This window comes from Pholcus phalangioides, unplaced genomic scaffold, assembly GCF_987345545.1.
Source record: "Pholcus phalangioides strain wild (caught in Gottingen) unplaced genomic scaffold, Ppha-v1.0 ptg000003l_1, whole genome shotgun sequence".
NCBI classification, from domain to species: Eukaryota; Metazoa; Arthropoda; class Arachnida; order Araneae; family Pholcidae; genus Pholcus; species Pholcus phalangioides.
Window position 1 is genome coordinate 29,483,766 of NW_028301596.1, and position 23,532 is coordinate 29,507,297.

General features: G+C 38.0%; 1 protein-coding gene across 5 annotated transcripts in view; it reads left to right on the forward strand.

Annotated features, from left to right (window-relative positions):
* The window catches only part of LOC149088370 (TATA box-binding protein-associated factor RNA polymerase I subunit A-like), a 66,531-nt gene extending 63,700 nt beyond the window's left edge, over nucleotides 1-2,831 (forward strand). Inside the window, exons 13-14 of one of the 5 annotated variants that reach the window (XR_016194547.1) lie at nucleotides 950-1,135; nucleotides 1,257-2,829. Coding sequence is in view for 3 of the 5 variants with exons in the window: in XM_089247444.1 (XP_089103570.1) it covers nucleotides 950-1,083 (134 nt within the window). In the remaining 2 variants the exon portion in view is untranslated. Of the gene's footprint in view, nucleotides 1-949 lie in introns of all 5 variants that reach the window. The other 4 variants (XR_016194548.1, XM_089247444.1, XM_089247445.1 and 1 more) reach the window with 4 other exon arrangements.
* The last annotated feature ends 20,701 nt before the right edge of the window (nucleotides 2,832-23,532 follow it).

A 23,532-nucleotide genomic window follows, 5' to 3' on the forward strand; every position in this document is an offset into this window, starting at 1 on the left:
CTAAATTTATTACTTTTACCAACGACATGTATAATACCGAAACCTCATTTATAAAGAAGATAAATCGTACTAAATTTCTTACATTTGCCAGTTTTTATGCATAATTTCTATTTCATATCAGTAAATATGATAAATTGGTCCCATTGCTGTAATAAGATTTATTATTTAGATGACCATGTGAGAAAGAGTTTGCTCTGGATATAGTGAACGCTGTGATTTCACAAATTTTTCCAAGCATCCAAAATAACCTCATAATTAACTCCTGTTTGATGAATTCTAAAATGCGGACCTTGATATAACAAACTCCTTATTTAAAGAACTTGGCAATCATACCCTCATATGATAAAATCTCCTTTAACAAATATGTATCGTACCCCAATATTACAAACTCCTATTTAATAAAATCCTTTGATTTATTTGAACACATTTTTATTTGAACACACATTCTTCTTTGAACACATTTTTAAATGTTCTCATTCAACAGATTTGCACAGGGGCAGGATTTGAAAAAGAAAATCGTTATATCATGAAATTCATTAAATAGGAGTTCATTATATTAGGATTTGACTATATTCATCAAACATACTATTGAGACTCATTTGAGAATATTTTTTTTTCTTATTTATCAAATTCACCAATCACTCTAGGGTATTCTGCATAAATATGGTAAAAGTGATAAATTTCAATTATTTATCAAATTCACTAGATACACTTTGGTAGTATGCATAATCACAGGTAAAAGTAATAATTTTTTTAGCATTTATCAAATTTACCAACAAGTATTGTGTGTTATGTGTAATTTCTGTCAAAATAGTGATGAATTCATCAAACTTACTGAAACGATTGGCGGTATGTATAATAGCTGATTTATTACATTTACAGTAACAGTAACATATTTGATGAACAAGCAATAATTATGCATTCTATTGCTTTATAATTGTGTCTGCAGGTTCATATCCTTTTGTGTTGGCAGTTCTCGAATCATTACCAAGCATCTCTCAATCAATGTTTCATAAGCTTGAAAAGAAAATTTCATATATAAATGCCGTAAAAGACAGCTGGAACAAAGAAACAATTTCCTGATCATCATTTTTCAGCATTAGTTATTTTCTTTCCCTGTGATATATTTGCATTGGTGAGTAACTAACGTTGTTACTAAATCACAGTTCAAAGACTACTACTTTTTTTTTGAATGAGTTTTTTCTACATTATGAGAATATTCAATGTTTCATTAATTTTTTATGTGATGCATACAGATCTGCAATGAGGTACTTTGCCAGCCGGGGCACGTACACATTTTGGTGTTGCCCTGCAATTTTGAAGATGATGTTAAAGCAACTGATGATCCATGGATTGGTTCTGTGAACTTGGAATAAGAAAACAGTTAGCTTATTTGAATGTTAATATTTCAATATATTATTTGGATGTTATGAGGTGCTGTTGTTTGCTGTCTCTACTAGAAAATGAACCCAAGACCTACTGCAATCCATTCAAGCGCATTGATCCTGGTGGGGACAGCAAACCCTTTCTTCCCAAGTTCACCTTGGCATAATATCCAGAAAGTCTCTTCATTTCATGTATTGTGGGTCGAGAAAACTCATCCATCTCATTTAGCTTATCGTTTTTACATTATAATATGCTCAATCAAAGGTAGGGAGGGACATAGGAGGCCCTTCTCTTTCCTATCCCGAGACAATAAAATAATTGAACATTTTTTAAATATTTTTGCAAAAAATTAATAAAGGTATTTTCTTTCAATATTTTCACTATCATAATCAATTTCTAGTAATTTAAATTGCTTTCTGAACGTAAATCACTAGAATCCTTGTGCCTCCCTCCAAACCTAATGTGTGCTGTTCAGAGGTTAATCCTGCATTCGCCCCATGGTGAATATCATTCAATGAAGTGGTCTACTACTGTCTTCTCATTGACACAGCAGTCCAAGGTCTTCATTTTACAAAGCGGTCCATGGTTTTCGTTTTATTGACAAAGGGGTCTGTTGCCACAAAAGTCTCATTGGCACAAAGGTTCCATGAAGTACAAAAGATTAAGAACCCTTGATTAAAGGTAAATTTGGCACCTCCCCTCTGGTCTGGCACCAACCACCACAGACTCTGACTGTTCTTCCCCCGCCCCCCCCCTACCTTCTGCAAGTGCTGCCCTGAATATGAAATCCTATTAGAATACTTTTTAAACATGAGATATAAGTGTTATATTGATGGAGAATTCAAGGTTATTAAAATTTACTTACTTTCAATTAGAATGAGTGAAACTTTATATATATAGACCAGTGTTTCCCAACTGGGGGTGCAGTAGAGCATTTCTGAGGGTGTGAGATGCAACAAAAAATTACATGTTGACTGGATTATTCAGAAAAATTAAAATGATGATAAAAATTGAATTTTTTAATTCCAAAAAAAAATATTAATCATACCAATTTTGACAAATCATCTTCTGCTCACAGAAATGTGTCACATGAGTTTTGTGGTCTAAAATTTATTTTTTGATTAGCGGTCCTACTTGTTTTCTATTTTTGTTGAGAAGAAATACCGTTATTTACCTAAACTATTTCATAGTTTGTCTACATTGGTACCTTATGTTATTAGCATGTTGTGCTTAGATTTGATACTGTTGTGAACAAACGACTCAAAAAAAACGTCAAAAAGTTCAGCCAAGTGTCAAAGAAACATTAGTTTATAGTTGTTGTGGCTGGAATAAATATGTGAATAACTATTCAATGAATCTTTTTTTTCAAATGTCAAAAATATATTAAAAATAGTGTTTTTCTTTTAGTTTTTGAATTAGTTCTCAAAAAAATGAAGCTCAAATGAAATATTAGCCACTGCCAAAAATATATTAAACAATAAGTAATAGAATTAATAGAAATTAATTAATGAATAATTAATGTAATCAATTACAGAAAAACATGAATTTTCAAACATGAAAACGTATTATCCAAGGGGGTGTGGGATGGTAAGTTGCATTGCTCTGGGGGTGCGGGAAGAAAAAGGGTTGGGAACCACTGCTTTTTTTTTAAACCTACAACTATGACTCCCTTTTCAGGTTTCGTATTTACAGAATATCTGTTCACTTGGATATATAAAAGCAAACATATATATCTGCTGCTTCGTGGAATTTTTTTGTATATGAACACGACTAGAAATCAAGTGTCACGGGTTCTCTAGGGCAGTGGTGCTCAAACTTTTTAAAGCGCAACCCCTTTTGATCAAAAAATTTAATAGATAACCCCCTATATAGGCTGACCATCCGGGACATTCCAATTTTTTTTTCGGCCAGTAAACGTGCTGTCCCAAATGCACTTTTCAGAACACTTGTTTCGATTTTAATTAAGCGATATTGACTTCCAAAGACATTCAATTTTTTTAGTATCATATAAATTTACTTCGTTTTTTGATGTACTTGGTGTCCCTCATGCAGGATGGAAGTGTAGCGAGGTGTATGGTCAACTGATTTTTGTATACAGGGTGATTAAGAAAGAATCATGCGATTTTTCAAAATGATTCTACACTTGAAATCGACCATTAACAAAAATTTTTATAAAACGTAGACACATTTTCCCCCGTATATTCACATATCAGTTATCATTCTATTCTGTGTTTTTAATTTTTAAGAAATATATAATTTTGAAATCTGTTGATTCTCTCTAATTCACCCTGTAAAAGTACTAACTTGATATCGTCCTCCGCATGTGCCAAAAGCATGAATGTACAAATTTTCTTTTTTTATCAGCTGTTTAGTATCTTGCTTTGCTATCTAAGTTGTGCCTGAAATGCAAATGTGTATCCCTATTGAAACACACATTATAAAACATTTTAGGGAAATAACTTCCATAGAGTAACGGGTAGAGTAAGCATCATTCCCGCTTTTTCTTTGCAAGGACATTGTGCATTCGTTATTAAAAAGTCACATTCGTTAATAAAAAGGAATTTCTTATTTGGAAGTTTTTATGTTGGTGAATATCTCACTACTCCCCTAGTTCATTGACGTGACCCATGGCTTCCGCACCACTGCTCTAGGGCAAGCTGTTTTGATTTCCTTTAGAGCAGAGGCGGTTTTGCCGCCCATTTCCTCACTGATCTGGTCTTACTCTGAGTCACTTCTTTGATTATTCACATTCTTGCACATGCTCTAGGTCACTCTTTTCATCACTCACATGCTTGCATTCTTAGCCATTCTTTTGGTTGTTTTCACTGATTTAGTGAACAACCCCCCCCCCCCGCTTTCAAGGTCACTCCTGTGCTTACGCATTCCCTCTAGAACAGTGGTTCCCAACTTTTTTTCCTTCCCGCACCTCCAGAGCAATGCAACTTACCTTCCCGCACCCCCTTGGGTTTTTCATCTGTTAGCAAATTTGGGTTTATTTTCTCCAATTGATTACATTAATTATCCAATAATTAGTTTCTATGAATTCTTTTATTTATTGTTAAATGTCTTTTCAGCTATGGTTAATATTTAATTTTGGCTTCATTTTTTTTGAAAAATCAATTCAAAACCGCAACAACTATAAATTAATGTTTCTTTGACACTTGACTTTCAGAAGTCAGAAGATTAGGCATCAAAATATTGGTATGATTATTATTTTTTTCAGAATTGAAAGTTCAATTTTTATCATTTTAACTTTCCTGAATAATCAGTTTACATATTTAATTTTTTTTCCCATGTTGCTGCACCCCCCGGTTGGGAACTGCTGCTCTTAAACATGCTTTGATCACTCACCTGCTTGAAAACTGTTTTGATTGCTCACATGCGCTTTTTTTTATCACTCATGTGCTTGTACATGCTCTACATCACTCTTTTTTTGTTGCTCATAGACCTGGTTCCTTGCTCTCTGGTCAATCTGAAGGTCACTCACATGCTTGCACACTTTCTTGGTCACTCTTTCGATCACTCACTGACCTAATCCCTCATTGCTCTTTAGGCAAAGGGGGATTTATGGTTTTACCGCCTCTGATCTGTAAAAATTTTGCTGCCATTCTACCAATTTTCTTCACCACTCGTTCCTCAAATTTGCCACCCAATTTAACCCCCGTAAATACGCTTCTGGGCAAGGGTTTGCATGGTCTGTGGGCTATTTGTGGCCCTCCGAGCTCTTTTGTAAAATATGTGTAAAATGAGTGAGGTATTAATATATATACAATATTGGCCCGTGGGCATCAATAAAATGTCAAGTGTGGCTCGCGCTGTGTCAGTCAACAGTCTCATGACACTGAGATACTAGTGCATAGTTCCCCAAACTTTTGTTCTATTGCCCCCCTTGTTTAGAAATCTTTTTTCTTATCTCCCCCCCAACTCAAGAGAACCCCATACGATCGTATGTTATACCCGTAGCTTCTATCACCCCCCCCGGACTGTCAAACCGAAAGATACCCAGGCCACATCACCATATGGTAATATCGGCTCATTGTCCTCGTGGACTGGATACCTCTGGCAATTTATTCATAAAAAAGCATACATTACAAAATATACATTTCAATCATAACTATAAAATCATAATCCAAGTATAAAATCAGTTGTGAGATCACAATCCAATACAATCGAAAATCAAGCATATAATCCTATATTCCATATTAAATCTTACTTTGAATATAAAATCCTAAATAGCATATTGAAATCAATAATAAATCAGATAAAATTCATAATCTGATAATTAATCATCCTTAATTTAAATCATTCAATTTCCAAGGCGTTATACTGTTCTTGTGCCATCAGTCAGTCTTTATAGTTGATCAGTTTCTTTTTTCTTTGTGAACGACGAGGTAGTGCAGTTTGTACTTGTGCTAATGGTTGATATGGCGTCTGTGGGATTACTTTGTCTTCATTGTCTTCAATCCATCTAATTATTTTCTTGACTTTATTCACTCTACTTTTGTTTTTAAAAATCTCTCTGATCCAGAGTGTGGCATTTTTAGCAGCGGGCACAGCCATATGCTTTACATGTGCAGTTAATGTACATGTTGTCAAGTAATGGATGAGAGTGCTGATTACCACAATGGCAATGATCTGTTCCTTGCTTTTTGAAGCGGTGAAGGTAATTTGGAAAAGGTCTGCGATTGATTGTAAGAAATACAAGTTCTCTGCTCCAATTTTTTCCGTTGTATGAAATTTTTAGTACTATTTTGTGGACACTTCTTCCAGTTTTGACATCATTCTATCAGGTTTGCCATAGATTATTTCTTTTCTTGCCTTTTGTTTTGCTGTAGATGATAGTAATAATATTTTAATTAATTGTGTGTCATTGATTGTCGCTGCTTTGGCAATTGTGCCTGCTTCTTCATTCCCCCACTCACTCACGTGCGCTTTGATCCAAGATATGCGAATTTGTGGGCTCTTGTGGAGGACCTGCCAAATATCCCTAGCCATGACATGGATGGTCATCGGGTTTCCCCGGACCGTTTCATCACCTCTCAAGGGGCAATATTGCCCACTTTGAGAAACACTGTGCTAGTGGAAGAAGGGAGATGGCTTCAAGATGATCCCTCACTCAAGCATACGAATACCGTGAAAAGTCCCCCAATAGTAAGAGGTTAATGTTCCTCCATCCTCTCTCAGTGGAATAAATGCCATTCGTAATTGACTGTAAACTGCAAGTCCCAGTTAAATTAGCCTCCTTGTGCATAAAATGCCTTCTTGCAACAAAAATAATTTCTTGTCTTGCTATCTTTGTTATATGAAATTAACCATCCATCGTTATCTTCACTGCATTAAAAGAAAAAGTAATAACACAATAAAGTAATAACACTGGTCTACAACAGTGTTTCTTAACCTTTTTTTGCCTGTGGCCCCCTTTGAACCATATATTTTTTCTCGTGGCTCCCCTGTCTTACCCAGAGTCTTCAACCCTCATCTAGAAGCAAGATCCTTTATACGTATTGAATTGATTTTTCCAGTGAATTTATACTGAACGAAAACTTTGCAAATAAGATTGGTCTCCAACTACTGGTGTAGAATTTATTGAGCTCCCCGCTAGTCCGAGTTCTATTCAGGGCCCTCTCAGCATCATGGGCCTCCTAGGTAACATGATGCTATGCTAGTCTCACACTTAGGTGGAAATAAATAGCCTATAAAAAAAATATTTATAATGACAGACATAACAGACTTTTTATGTTTTTTTTTACATAATCCCTACTTATTTTCAAAATTTATCGTACTATACAAAATATCATGAGGTGGGGTCACTTATGGACATGAGACCCCGGGCTTGACCTCCTCACGAGAGTGAGACTGACAGTTGCAGCCCGGGGGCCTGATATGGTTTCCATCACTTTTTGTTTTTTTCCACTATAAATTTAATATAGAGGGGCCTGCGAAAAACCCCCATCATAGGGAACCTGTTGCAAAATATAGGCGGTGAGGCCCGGGTGGGTCCATGCCCTAAAATGGCTCTGGTTTTATGGGTAGTTTGGTTGAATTCCGTAAGCGTATACCTTCCAAAACCACTTGTCATGGCCCCCTTGAAGTAGTTCTCCTACTTTGAAGTACAAAATCCTGTACTGTTATTCGTATAACCCGCGGGCAATCAAAGTCGCTGAATGAATATACCGAATTTTCCGATTTCAGAGAGCGTTTTTTCTCCTGCGGGTTATATACTGAAAATAAACGTAAATTCCGCGGCTACCAACCTGCGTACAAAGACAGTATATCTACTGCGTGAATTCGCTTTATTTTTCACAAGATTGCACACGCGCCTTTGCGAAGAATCGAAAAGGGGATTGGTTTACGCGTTTAAATCAATGAAATTTTTCGGAGATCGTTGGGAAAAAATGGAAGCTGTAAAAACTCCAGCTAAAATATCCGTAGTTTTGTCGTCTAGCCACTATGTGGTCGTGTGGTTATCGTCGGCGGTTGCCGATTGTGACAATTTCACATCGCGAAATTCCGGATTTGGCGAACAGGGCCAGCTCGAGGAAAAAATCTCTACCCATGCAGAACCTATTTTTGGCTCTACTGACCACGGTTTTTTTCGATCGACAAAGCTTTTTTCAACTCCATTTAGCACCCCTTCTAGAGCGGCGCCCAATATGGCCGCATGGTCCGCCCCTGCGTTGGTGGGGAAGGGGCATGCTCTTAACAATAGTCAAAGGAAGTAGTTTGTACTAGGAGCATGCTCATTTTACATAGCTTCTGTGAGATACCTATTATATATAAATGGTCCTATTTTTCCAAAACATGTTGAAATTAAATGTTTACGCCTTCTCTTGTTTTTTGTGCTCCCTCTCGTGCATTGATGGGATGGTACATTACTCCCTCACGTATTGCTGGGATGTTGCTAACATTGCATCACCAACGGAACTATCAATTATGTGTGATGAATGGATTGTAATACAATGCAAAGAATTACAAGAAGTGAAATCAGTTCAGAGAATAGATAGTTTGATATTGGGCAGACATATTCAAACTTTGTAACCTTGAAAGCAGCCCAAAATTCAAAATTTTTCCAGTTTTGGTGAAGGCTTTTTTTATCTTTAGCACTTAGTAACGCAGACAGTGAAAGAGAGTTCAGTGTTAACAAAAGTCTGTTTGAACAGTGAAAAATCTGTCCAAATGCTCAAATGCTTTAATGGAATAAGACACACAAAATCTTATGTTCAAGGGCATGAAAAATTGAAAAAAATTGTCATTGAGATGTTGAACTTTTGAAAGCGACTCGTGATTCATATAGAAAATATTGTAACAGGCTTGAGGCAGAGAAAACAGCGCGGGGGGGGGGGGGACATTTTTAATCTATTAACATGCTATTTGCTTTTAAATTTAATCATTTTTTTAAATTCTGTGAGAAGCTAACTTTTTTTTATCACGGAAATCCTTATTATATTCTGCACACCTTTTTTTTTTTTGCTATATCAGGATGAATAAGATTTTGACGTTCAAGCAGCAGAAATTTTTGCTGCCTAGATTTTCAATATGCATGGTGCTTAATTTGAAATGAGTCTAATAATTTTTATTATTCATTTCAGTAATGCATGTTGTAGTGGTGACAGAGATAAGCTACTTCTTATAAAATTCAAATGGACTTTGATTTGTGAAGGAAATTTATTTAGAATTATTTTTTCCAACCATTTTTGGCAAAACTTTTGGCATTTCACAGAAAAATTGCATATTATATTGCAGATATAGTTAGTTTTTTAGTTGTGCTCCATTTTCGAAATTTCTGCTCCAAAATGGATGAGGGGCGCTTGCACCCCTGCAGATGCATTAATGTTTCAAATGAGTTTTGCTGCTACCGCATTAAATGAAAACCGAAAACCGTAATTGGTGAAACAGGGTTCCAATGGATAGTTATAATCCATCAAACCCCCTTCATCATGACTCTGCCAATTCCTGTGCAGTAGTGCGCTTTGCAATGATAGTTAGATTCTAATAAGGTGGGTGAAGACGTAGGTTCACCTGAGACCCAAGGGTTTTGTTTTGTTTTTTTTCAAAAGCTTTAAAATCTTCATAGACCTGGCAACACAGGTCGAGGCATGTGTAGAAAATTTTTTGGTCTTTTTAATCGTGCTTTGTGTCTACTGTCGTATGATGAAATCTCCGCAAGGTGTGGAAATTCAGAATCGTTCAATTTATCAAATAAGTTCTTTGCCAGTTTCTTTGCATATGACGTTACATCAGCTACTCCGGAATCACGTCTGATATTAACGTTTCTAACGTACCAAGGTAGTCCGGTGTATCTCCTCAGAGTCTTGTTCTGAAATCTCTCCAGAGCGATGATATTCATTTTCTTCGAGAACAACCAGACAGGCGCAGCATACAGAAGAATCGGTCTAATTGCCATCTTATACAGAATAATTTTATTTCGAATTGAAAGACTTGAGTGCCTGTGGCTTAGTCTGTTGTGCATGACCGAGGCCACTGTCGCCTTAGGGATGGCATCAACACACTGCAGGGAGAAACTGAATCTCTTGTCCATTATCACCCCCAAATATTTATTGTGAATGACTGGGTTGATTATAACTCCTTGTACCTCTATGTGTGCTTGTTGTGGTAATGAGGACTTGTTAGTGAACCACATAAATTTGGTTTTATCTGCATTCAGTTCAACACGGGTTCGCACACACCAGCGCTCGACCAATCTTACCATTTCTTGCAAGTTTGAAAGGGCCTTGCCAGGGTCCCTATCTGTGCAACAAAGGGCACTATCGTCGGCATAAAGAGCGGTGAAACCCTTAGGGGCAACTGGGAAGTCATTCATATGAAAATTGTGTAGGATAGGACCTAACACACTTCCCTGAGCTATTGATGAACGAATCTGTCTAGAATTAGATATTGAGTCATTTATCTGTACTCGGAAAGAGCGCGAGTCGAGATAATTGCTCACAAATTTGATGATGTTATACGACATTCCCATGCGAATCATCTTAAACAGCAGCCCATTGTGCCAAACTTTATCAAAAGATTTCTTTAAATCGAAAAAGGCTACTGCTGCAGTGTCTTTATAAATTTTGGCTTCTTGAATTCGTTCTACGAACCGCAATAATTGAGTGGTGGTAGAGTGCTTGCTGCGGAAACCGTGCTGCTCTGGACCGATAATGTTATTGTCCTCTACAAATTTGTGTAGTCTGATGGCTACCACTCTCTCAAAAAGTTTCCCTAATGAACTGAGAAGTGAGATTGGGCGCCAATTCTGTGGATAGTGTAGGTCATGTCCAGCTTTGGGGATGACCTTAACTTTAGCGAGTTTCCATTCTGCCGGAAAGTGGTTTGTACGAAGTAATTCGTTGAATATGTTGATCAGCTGGCGAACCATATTTTCGGGGAGATTCTTGATAGTGTTGTTGGTGATGGTGTCCTGACCAGGTGCTTTTTTCTTTTTGAGGTTTTTGATAATGTTTGTTACTTCTTCAGTGTTCATAGGAAATAAAGCAGAGGGTTGTTCTGGGGGAATATCCCTAAAGAATACTTGAACTTCTCTGTCAACACTGGCAATAAACTGAGGAGGAGTGTTATCACATGGAGAGAACTGTCTCTCATATGTGTCAGCAAATATTTCCGCTTTATCACTGTCACTATATACTGTTCCGCTTGTGCCGACAATCAGAGGAATCCTCGAATAAGTGGGCTTACATGTTTTATACACTTTGTATAACGTACCATCAGCACAATTTGCCTCACATAAAAAGCTGAAGTAACGCTCACTCATAAATTCTTTGATTTCTCTAGATACTTCTGTTTTTATAGATCTGTATCTATCTTGGTAACAATGCTCTTTCTGATACAAAAATTTTCGAGCACCCTGCCTTGGGTGTTTGTATAGTACGAGTTCCACAGAAAGGATTTAGCATTCATGTCGCCACACATTATCACTGGGTACTGACAATTGAAAAATTCGTTAAAAAGTGGAATGTCTATAGTATTTCTCGGAGGTTTATCTCCTATCCTAATTTTTTGAATGTTTACGTAGATCTCTATTGCTATTACCTCACATTGTGTCGAGGGAGGTAGCTGAATAATATCATAATTAATGTGTCGCTTTACATATATAGCTACTCCTCCTCCTCCTGGACCAAAGCTTCTATCCTGTCTGATACAGTCATAATTTGCTACTTTGGCAGTGTGATAAGGACGAAGCCAAGTTTCCCCCACCAGTGCCAAGTGAACACCCTCAGTGTCAAGGATGTCCCTGAACTCAGTCATGCTAGAGACCAAGCTTTGGGCATTCCAAGCCATGATCTTCATGTTATGCAACACAACATTTGGTGTACTAGACATTTGTGAGTGTTGAAGCAAATAAGTGTTCAGCTGCAGTTAGAAAACAGTTGAAGAAGATTTCTATTTTCTCCTAGTTTGAAGTAGCTCTGAGGATTTTCAGAAAGCAGTCCTTCGTAATAGATATTAGTTGTTGAATCGGGAAAATTATGCTATTAGAGTTCATATTGATATTGTTATTTGCTATTTTCGTTGGTTCTTTTTCCACACGGTTGCCACCACACATGGCAGATCGTTGATTCGAAGCTGTTGGTTTCACCACATTGCAGTTTACTTTACTGCTATTGGAAGCTGCTTTGGAGACCCGCACGTCTCTAACAGCTGTTGCCGGTGATTTACTTCGTCGAGGAGGGGACCTCAGTATTTTGGCAAAAGGCACCATCTCGTCGGTAGCCCGCTGAACCACGACACTCTCGTCATCATGAGTTGGCACTGCCTCGGCCGTTGGTACAGTAGAAGTTTTTTTAGGTTCGTTGAACCTTCCCTTCCTTCCTTTGGGCCAGCCTCTAGCTGAACTGACGCTTGAGCAGTCGTCATCATGGTCATCTTGAGATTTATATTGAGATTTGTGACTTGGTCTCAACTTGTCGGATTGTCTATCATTTTCACGATTATGCATACCAATATTTGGTCTGTTTCTTGGTATATCTGGACGTCTTGTTATGTTTTCATTTCTGGCCATTCTGCCTTTGCTAGTGGGGCACGATAAACAGCCTCTGTAATTTGTACTGTGTTTTCCTCCACAGTTGGTGCATATCGGGTCTTGCTCACCCCGCTTCAGACTGCATTCAGAGGAGTGATGTTCCCCTGGACACTTGACACAGCGTGGATCATTATGACATGACTTCGATGTATGTCGCCAGGCCTGACAATTGAAACACTGGACCACACCCTGGCGTTTTCTATACATCTCAACTCGAATTCTGATGTAGTTCAAAGAAGTCAACTTATAAATTTCCTTACTCCGATTTTTTCGGGGCATTTCCACTAGCCAAATCGGAATTGGTACTACTATTCTGTCAGGGCCCTGTCCTCTATGGCTTTTTAACTGAGCAACATTTATGATTTCGAAGCCCTCGGCTTCCAGCGACTCTTTGATCACTTCACAAGGGGTATTTCTTCCTAAGTCCTTGATAACCACTTTTATTGTCTTATCTGAATGGAGCATGTATGTGCTATACTTTATGTTATTCGCATCGAACATTTTTGTAATCGCACGGTGGTCATTTTCACAGTTCAAAAACAACAACATATTTTTACAGGATGTTTTTGCCGAAAAAGTCTCTTGGCAGGTGCTTTTAATTTTTTGCAGCAATTCCATCCAGTTCCCATACTTGGTAAGAGTCAATGGGGGAATATGAACTTTCTTATGAGAGACTTCTCTCCATTGATTAGGATTATCAGAGTCTGGATCATCAATTTCTTCATTTTTTGAATTATTTTCAGAGTTTCCGATATTTTGTCCTGTATTTCCCGCATTTCCTACGGTGCTTGTTGATGGTATAGCTTTAGTGACATCGCTCCTGCGGGTCTTAGTGCTGGTTGAGTCCTGATTGGTTGTAGCAATGACGTCACAAGTAGCTGTTTGCCCATTGGCTGGAGCGACTACGTCACTACTGGCTGTTACAGCATTGGCCAAATCGACCTTTGATGCGCTGGCCACAGCGTAGGCACTAACAAGTGGGGATTCGTTTGAACCATCGTTACACAGGGTACCCTGGGGCACCTCACACCTTTCTACAATAATGGGCTCACAAATAATGTCCTTCGGGCCATTATCTCTCTTCTTTTTCTTCTGACCTCCCTTTCCATTGACGCTATTTGCATCGTCATCAGATGATTGACGGGGAGAAGGGCTGTTTTTGCGAAATATACCACAAGATGATGCCTCGGCATCGAGCACTTCACCCAGTTTCCATATCATAGCATCCTCAATTTCGTACTTGTCATAATCAACTTCACAGTTTACGAGCCTAAAGCCCAGTTCAATAAGTTCACAGAAAGAATTGTTACCACTGCACGCGCCTCTTGAAGACGATTTAATCTCTGCATGTCCCGTACGGGACGAATGCATGTCGAGAGTTTTTAGTATGGCGACTATTAGTTCGTGTCTAACACTAGTTTCGTTAGGGGCCTCATCGTCGTCACTACGTGCGTTCATATCATATTCAAGTAATGAAATATAAGCATTAGATACCTTGTCCTATGCCGCACGATGGCTGGCAAAAGAAATCCCATGCAAAAAACACAGTTTCGACATACTCTTACTTCCCATTTTCAAGCGCACTGACTGCCCAACAAAAATGAAATCGGCATAATCAGAAGACTCACCCCTCACAGCAACCCACGGCGACGAATATTTTCCGACGACGAGGCTGAAGTGAAGTAAAAGTCAACCACACCAGTCCTTGAGCTGCGAAAACGTGAAGAAAACAGTGCGCCGACCGAACGTTTTGACCCTGTTTATTGCCTTGAGCAATGTGAAATTGTTTTAAGACCTGGATATGCTTTTGCTACCGCATTAAATTTGATAAAAATATCCAAAGACCATTAAAATACCTTTATCAACTCAGGATGGACGAAAAGTCCGTAGAAGCTTTAAAAATTCATAAAAAACCGCAAAAATAACCGAAATGAAAAACGGTTTGCAGGGTTAGCATCGCTAGGGCACGGGAATTTCTTTAAGATAGAAAAAAAATAACTCAAAAACAGCCGATAGGTGGCAGTGACGTGCACAAGTCAAATAAAAGATACGCAAATAACGAACAGAATGCCTCCAAATAGTTTATTACCTCTACATGACGGCCATCATAGAGAATAACACATTGCAGGCAAGTCACAAATCCACCAATGGCAGAGTGCAGCAGGTCCACATACACGGTTTACAGCGGTGAACTGGTTGTGGATTAGGAGCGCAAGTTCTTGTAACCGTCTCATTTGCATATTTCTACCGAAGTCACTCAAACCAGCGCCACCTATCAGCTGTTTTGAGATTTTCTGTCAAAATTCCCGTGACCTAGCGATGCTAATCCTGCAAACCGTTTTTTAATTCGGTCATTTTTAAAGTTTCTACGCACTTTTTGACCACCCTGTACTTTAACCAATTTCTGTTTACTTTAATTGTTTTTGAAGGTTAATAACTAAAAATTTCTCCGGAAGAAAATCCTTGGTGATAAAAGGTTAGCAGAAAAGGTTTTTCGAGGGGGGGGGGCCGGCAAACTTTTTGTGGCCGCTCTTAAGTCGATCTGCGTACACCACCAGGGGCTGATGAAAAACATTATGAATGCTATGAACAAGTCTGGGTCCGGTTTCTCGCACCTGGAAAAAAAATTCCGAAATTAAATGAGACAAAATTAAAAGAAGTATTTGTTGATCCTCACAAATAAGAAAAGTATCGAGTGATTTTGTTTCCACATAGAACTTTCTGCACGGCAATCATTGACATTTGCAACGAAAGTGTTTTTTAGGGAACCACAAAGAAAAAGTTACCAACAGCTAATTCAAGACCTGCTGTGTTCGTACAGAAATCTTGGATATCGGATGTATCCAAAAATTCATTTTGAATTTTTTTTTTTTTTGTCTGACAACCTGGAAGCAGTCAGTGATAAACAAGTAGAAAAGTTCCACCGAGACATTCGATCTCTGGAGGAGGCAGTCAAGATCCTTCAATGATTAGTGATTATGGTTGGTTTTTACAGAAAGCAGACGACATGATACAAAAAAAAAGAAATTATTTTTATAAAATATTAGAAAAATGGGTATTAAATAAGACAATCGTAATACATTTTATTGCATTGTATAATATTTTATCATGTATATATATTGTTTATAGTTTTGTAATTGCATTGCTGTATTTTAGAAATATATAACATCCATGTTATGGGCATCTTTTTTAGCCAACTCGCTGGGCATTTTGCCTGTTGTGGCCTTGTATTTGTATAAATTTCCATTTGTGTTACGTGTGTACGCTTTGGATATCGTGTATGAAAAGAATGTGTAAGAAAAAAAATTTTTTTTTGCAGTTTTATATATAACGATGTATGAATATGATAAAAACTGTCGTAATAAATATAATTTGTTATTAAGAATATGCCAATTATCTCCATTTTCAAGCTGTGTAAGTTTTTCAGTGTAGGCTATATGTATTTCAGAAAATTACCATCATGCATGCAAAAAAACTACGTAATGGGAATTTTTTACAATCGTATTTGAATTCAGCACCTTGAAATTAGTCTAAAGAAACTTATTTCACTCATGTTTATTAAAAAAAGTGAAACATTTTTGACCAGTGTAATTGTATTTGCCTTACAGGAGTTCTTAACACTTTTCAGCCGTGACCTAAAACCAACAAAAGATCGACTTTACGACCCATCGGACTGTTTGTTTTCGAAATTGGTGGAACCGTTGACGCAATTAGTAAATTTACAACAGGACTGTAAGCGGATTTGTACTACTCGTCTAGGAAGCCCCTGCGAATCAGGTTTAGGTCGTGACCCATAGCTCAAGTATTCCTGGTTGTCAGTGGATTTATACGATTCGTCTCGGCTGCCTTTGGGAATAGAGTTTGGGTCGCGACATATAGCTCAAAAATCACTACCCGTAAATGGATTTGTATGATTCATCTAGGAAGCCCCTGCGAGTCAAGTTTGGATCGTGAGTAAGGTTTCTCTCCCGGGATCCCGCACCCAAAATGCAACCGGGAATTTCCTGAGAACCTGAACTCATTTTTGGGATTCCAAGAGAAAAGTAAAGTTGAACCGAATCACAACTATGTACTTCATTACACATGCCGAAGAAATTTTTATCACCAGATGCATGCATTTTAAAAGCTACAATCAATAAATGTTGGATGAAATTAATCTTATTAATTATATAACCCTTTAAGTGGCGTTGACGAGATATCTCGCCACCTTAACCCATTTTTGACGCTCTTCCGATTCATGACCGAATTGCACGGTTTTTTTTATGTATGATGGTTATTTAAACACATCGATGTTGCAAAAAATCGGATATAATTCAGCACGTTTTTCTTTGCAATTGGGACAATTTTCAAGTTAATTAACTCTTAATTAATATACATTAGCATAGTTCAGTCGAAGTAATTAGTCCTTATAACTTCGGGAACCCACATGTGACAAAAATTTGGGAAAAAACTATCTTTCTACTTTAAAAAAAATTCCCGTTCCTGGTCGTGAAAAAAGAATTCCAGATCGAAAAATCAGGATAAAATTTTATTTCTTAAAAGCCATAAAAAAAAATCAAATTTTTATTTGTAACAAAATTTCAAAAATACCATGGCATTCTCTCTTTCTGTCATTAGAACTTATTTTCAAAAATTTTCATTTCATACAAAAATTTGCATAAAAATTATTTGGAAAAGGTTTTAAACAAAAAGCGCTACGCGCAAAAGCAACGTCAGTCAAAAATTCGTTTAAGGTCTTGTATTTTAGCATTGACAAGCCCAGATATTTTTCCCTTTACTAAATAGTATTTTTGGCTTAAAACACCGTTGATTAATCCACGAAATACACCCACATCTTTCAAACACTGACCTATACCGGGATCGACCCTTCGATAAGAAGATAATTTCTACAAGCGAATAAAAATTTTATGAAGTAATTAATAAGCTTTTGTAGTGTAATAGCTTTTTTATATTGTTTTTCTGCTATTAAATCCCTTTTAATTTACTTAAATTGTTCACACTTTTTTTTTTGATAACGGAATCCCGGGATTGAAGAACTCTAATTCCGCTTTCCTAAAATTGAGAAAAACCGGAGAAAACAATCCCTAGTGGCGAGCCAAAGCTCAAGAATCCCTGTCTGTAAATGGATTTGAAATTTTATATTATAAGTATACAAGTTGAACCACCCCAATTTTAATTATATCTATATTTGAAATATGAATAATTTTAATTGTGTGCGCACGTTCCGTTAAGAAAAAAAGGCAGAAACTATTGTTTTTGTTGGAAATAATCTTTTATTTTTACTTGGCTGGAAGTGCATCTATCCGTCGCACCCTTGTTAATTAAGACGATCAGCGAGAGATGTGGTTTCTCTGGAGGCACGTGAAGAGGAGGAAAACGCTCTCGGTTATAGTAAAACTCATCCCTTCGTGTATTACATGTCCTCCCTCCTTTCTTTGCGAACTCTTTTCTTTTTTCTCTAATATTAGGTGCGGAAGAAAATTAGCCTTATTAATCATGTTCATATCTGAAGGTCGTGTTTATGTCGTTTTTAAGGACGAAACTTTGCCGATGCGTTTTATGGAGGCCTGTGTGATATTTCTTCTCCTTTCCTCCACCATCGTTTTCACTTGAATTTTCTGTGCATCTGTTAAAGAAATTAATAACGACAATTTTCGGAGTTTTTATTTTTTTTTCTTTGTCTTTTTTTGCAATATTCTTTTGCTATAACACTCGTTCGATTCTGTTTATGCAAAAAAAGGTCGAAAAACTCAATTACGATCTCGCATTGTTTAGGATGCACTCTGGGGGATTGTAATACACAATCATAATGCAGTGCTGAACGCGTGGGTCCAACGTCCCGGGAGCCCAGAATTAGCTTCGTGATAACGAAATCTAGTAATAATTTTTACGTGTAAGATGGTAGGAGGGTACTTCTGGCCTGCCAGGGTGGGGCCTCCGTGGCTTGGACCGTCTTAAGAGCATCATGGGCCAAGTGGTTTTTCTGAGGCCCTACCAGGTAAATTCTAGAAAATTTCAACCAAATCTCATTTTTGTGAGGCCCATGGGCCGTGCCCGGGTGGACCCATGCGTTAAAACGGCACTGTCTGCCACCTGGCCAAATCACTTTGCCCGGGGGGGGGGGGGGGTGCTATGATGCTCTTAAGACGGCGCTGTCATAATGGTGGTGGAGCATCACTATGATTGTTGATTCGTGTCACAAAGGTTTTAGCAGAGCATAAATTATGTCTTGAATTTCCATGTGGGGGGGGGGGGGGGGGGTTTACGACAATTTTCTAACGTATCGATGCAGTCTGGAATGTATTCTCTGAGTGTATGTGTGGCCTCAAACGTATTTATATTGACAGAGTTGTGCTTGTTTCGTGTTATTGCTGGTGCTGCCATCGCTCTTCCGTATTTTGAAGTAAAGATAGTAAATGCTTTTGAATTTTCATGTTATGTAAGCGTTGTGTTATAGGTCTGCTTGCTCTCTGCGGATAGATGTTTTTAATGACAGATCAGTTGGAAAACCGTGACTCATGACATGATGGATCATGACAAGCTCCAGATCGCTCAAGCGGCCCGCAGTTTATTTCCACGTGACTTGAGTGGCCCGCGGCATACTGAGAAATCACTTAAGTGATTTTTTTTTGGTTTTGAAACTTTCTCAGATCATTCGAGTTCATAGGCGTAGAGCCGCCCTTCTTCCATTCTAGTCTTGACCACTCATTCCCAGAATTCGCCTCCCTACGCTATAAATCGCTTTCTCGCGGCATATTCTCAGATCACTTAAGTGACTCGCGGCACAGTTCCTGAGCACTTTAGTGATTCACGGCATGCAAATATAACCCACGACGCGTTTTCAAACCAATGAAGTAGTCTGCACTCTCTCCTGAACATTTTTTTTCATCTCAACTTCGTGATGGTGGTTTGTTAGCTGTGGTGCAGTCGTTTGGGCATCGTGTTGGATTCTCATCGTGAGGATCCAGGTTCGAACACCGTAGACGGCGCAGTGGTGGTCGGCTGAAGTTGGTTTTCTGCAGTTTCCCAACTACAAGGCGTGAATGCGAGCGACCTGTCATTTAAAAACGTCTCTATGCAGAGAGCAAGCAGACCTACACAACTATACTGACATAACATGAAAATTCAAACATTCGCTACCTTTATTTCAAAATATAGATGACAGATGTAGCACCTCCTGTGCAGATCATGGCCCGCCGCTCTGTCTCAATGAAGAGGTTTCAGCAGGTAGTTGAAGAAGACCTGGACCATGCTGGAAGCAGATGATAGCACCAGCCGAACACGAAACAAGCACAATTCTGACAACATAAATACGTTAGGGGTCACACATACACTCAGAGCACACATTCCGACATGTACCAATTCTTTAAAAATTCAGTAGTGGAATATGTATGAGGTGCATGTACTGTTAAGTATTAATTTGTTGTTCGTGTGATCGCAGTACCACCTTAACATTATCCGAGGCCCGAGTGTTAAGCCCCCCAGTAAGAAGTCATCGCCGCTGTGATGGTCGAGTGATCATAGTGACGGATTCTCATCGCGAGGGCCTGGGTTCGAACCTCATCGTCACCACAGTGGTGGTCGACTGCAGTTGGTTTTCTGTGGTTCCCAACTGCGAATGCAAGCCGATTTCCCCGTTATAAAGTCTCGCCACAGATAACAACAGGCCTACAACAGTGAAATCTTTAATAATTATACTTCACTCATAGTTCGAAAAATAGGAGGCAGATGGCAGCATTATAACAAACATTACACATAAACAAGCTTTACATTAGGTTCACAACACGGACACGCACATTCCAACATGTACCGATTCGTTCGAAGTTCCGCAGAGGAATATGGACGAGGAGCATGCCTGGTTTAGTAGTAGTGAGAGGTCATCATGATGTATGCACTTCCGAGTGTAAGAAATTAACGCATTATCCGCATCGATTGTTGTCATAATTAATTAAATTACTAATAGCACGCTGGTTGATTAGGTAACGATTCGGTAGGTTTAAAATAAAATAGCATAAAACGATTATATAATATAAATAAATAATATAATAATATAAATATAAAAGATTGTGACCATAAAATATGACACGTACCATCTCTTCGATTCGGTAGACATTGATTTTTGGCTGTGTACTAAATATTTTCCCAGATCCAAAGAGAAGAATTTAATTATTGATAAATAATTCAAAGATTCTTAAACGATTCGTTTTCCGTTCATTTCTTTCGGAATATATGAATACGTCAAGAAAATAAAACCGTATATGATATATCGATTGTGCTCGGCTTTTATTTCCCGTACTGAAGCAGAAAAGAAAAGATGGCGAAATTTGTTTTAATATATATTTTTTGGTCGATAAAGTGGCGAAATATAAAACGATTGCACTGTAACACTATATCTGTGTCTAATTTTTTCAGTACTGGTCATTATTTTTAATGATGTAGTCATTATTTCACGGTGAGTTTAGGGCAATATAGGGCATTCGTTAGTTTTAATGACGGCATTTTTTTTCTTCTCTCATCCGATGACAAAATTTTTACTTTTTGCCGATGGGGAGAAATCTCGTGTGTACAGGTATTATATGAAGAATGTGCATGCGATGTTAACATATAATATAACATTTGTTTTATTTTCGTGTCTCAAGACCCACTCGTCGACTTATGCTCGGGTTTTGAAAACTTTTTCAAATCATTCGAGTTTATAGGCGGACTTACGGTTTTTTCCGCCCATCTGCCATTCTAGTCTGATGTTCTTGACCAGTCATTCCTCGAATTCGCCTCCCCCCGTATCTACGCCTGTATCTCTGTCACTATTTTTGTCGCTCACATACGTGTGTACTCTCCTGGTTATTCGCATGCTTGCGGGACCCCCCCCCCCAACTCATATTCTAGAGCAGGACTCCTTGGTTGGGATCTTTGGCGAGCCCCTAAGCCAGACTTTTCACGGACCCTTCTGTAGTGAATTTATAGCAGGAGTCGCCAACAACCAGATGAAAAAACTATTATATTTTTATACATTATACACCTGTATATACGGGGTGATTATAAAAAACGATCATACCATTCACAGAAACTGAATGAAATTTTGGCATAAGGTATTTTGAGGTATGCGCTCAAGAATGATATGGAAAACAACAGTGTCACTCTAACAGTTACGGTTACAGTGAGAAAATTTCGAAAATATCAAATGGCAACACCAAGTTTTTTGTATTGGAATGCGATCTCCATACTGAAAAACACTAAATAGCGTTGGAATGGCACCTGTAGTACGAAAATCCCCGGAGCTAGGCAAGGAAAAAGTAAAAAGGACTTTGCCGTGCACCAGAGCATTAATGTTCGTTTCATTCGTCACACCGTTTCTTCGGCTGAGATCCCAGCAGCCTGATTAGTCCTCCACAAGGTCATGTGGAAAACACAATAAAATGCTTTATTTTATGCTGCTTCTCTGTCCTTATTGGTTGTCCTCACTTTTAGCCTATCTACCACCGGTGATTTTCATGCTACAGTTGCCGTTCGAACGCTATTTAGGGTTTTTCACAATGGAGATCACATTCCAATACAAAAAACTTGGTGTTGCCATTTGATATTTTCGAAATTTTCTCACTGTAATCGTAACTGTTAGAGTGACACTGTTGTTTTCCATATCATTCTTGAGCGTATACATCAAAATACCTTATGCCAAAATTTCATTCAGTTTCTGTGAATGGTATGATAGTTAGGGGCCCCATATGTCGGGATAGTTTTTTTGTAATCACCCTGTAGTTTCGATTGACGTCATTGCGGTAAATGTACAAAAAAATATTTCTGATTTGACAAAACGATTTCTTTTTCAACGTGCAAACACAAAACCTCTTTAAACACACAGGTCACATGATTAATTTCAAAAACCTAATGTGGGAGTTGTGGAAGCAACAGTAACAGATTTTCTTGTGCGAATCATCGGAAGTCAGTGATGGTGATCTCGGTGATCAAAGTTTCCCTCAAAAATAGTCCCATTAAATTTTTTCACGAAAATTCGCAACTGATGTGCTGCCGTCTATTGGTGAAAATTTTGTCAAGTATATATTTATCTAGAAAAAAACAAACTAGAAAAGCATTGCAGGAAATTCAGAAAAAAAAATTTGAAAATATAAAATTATTATTATTTTGATAAACTCTAAACTTTTATGAAGTATCACTGTCCACTCTAGTTAGAGCATTAATATTCACAATTTGCTAAAGGGAAAATTGACAACTCAGAATTTTATTGCTCCTTTCAATCCCCATTCAAAATTTTAATGGATTCAATTTATTATTTTTATTAACTTTCACCTCGAGAGAATGAGCCTCATCTATCCGGGCTAAAAAAAGAAAATATTGGCCCTGAAAACGTGAGTAGCCATACCATCTAGGTGGATTTTCCGGGGTTTTTTCCCCAAAACTCGGCATCTATTATAACATCCAAGAAGGTTGTAATTCCCATTCATTGCTCCACGATTGACATCAGCCGAGAGATGATCTCTGCGAAAACGTACATCCAGAGAGCTTTGCCTGATCCCTATCCTGAATGAACTTCATTTTAAGAACGAATACTGACTTTCTGCAATGCCCCCCCCAGCGTGGTGGAGTGGACTGATCTAATGTATATATGAATTGACATCATCATCGTGCCCAGACCTCCAAGTCTATCGCCGCCTATGCTCCCAGAGAGTACATATGTACTCCTCTCTACCGTATAAATAAATTTTTTTTCTACTTAATCTAAAAATTCTATCTTCTTTCTTTCCGCTTCAAACACATTCATGCACTCACGCCATCTGTCAACACTAACTATAAGTATAAGTAAGTCTTCACCAAGCATTCATCAAACTTTCCTTTTCGGAGAACTCGGCTCGTATGGAGCAGTGTGCAGCATCGAACAGGGAACCTTATGGGAGTCTATAGACTCGGTACGCCCTGAGAAAATGTATCTACCTCCAGTCAGTTAAGAATTGTAGTGAATCGGCAGGATAATGATGAGGGGGTTTGATGGTTTTTATAAGACGGACACTGTATGAGATGGAAACCTGTCGTAAACGGAATCAAAATATAGTCTGTTCAACGATTAGTACTTAGATTTGCACCTTTATAAAACG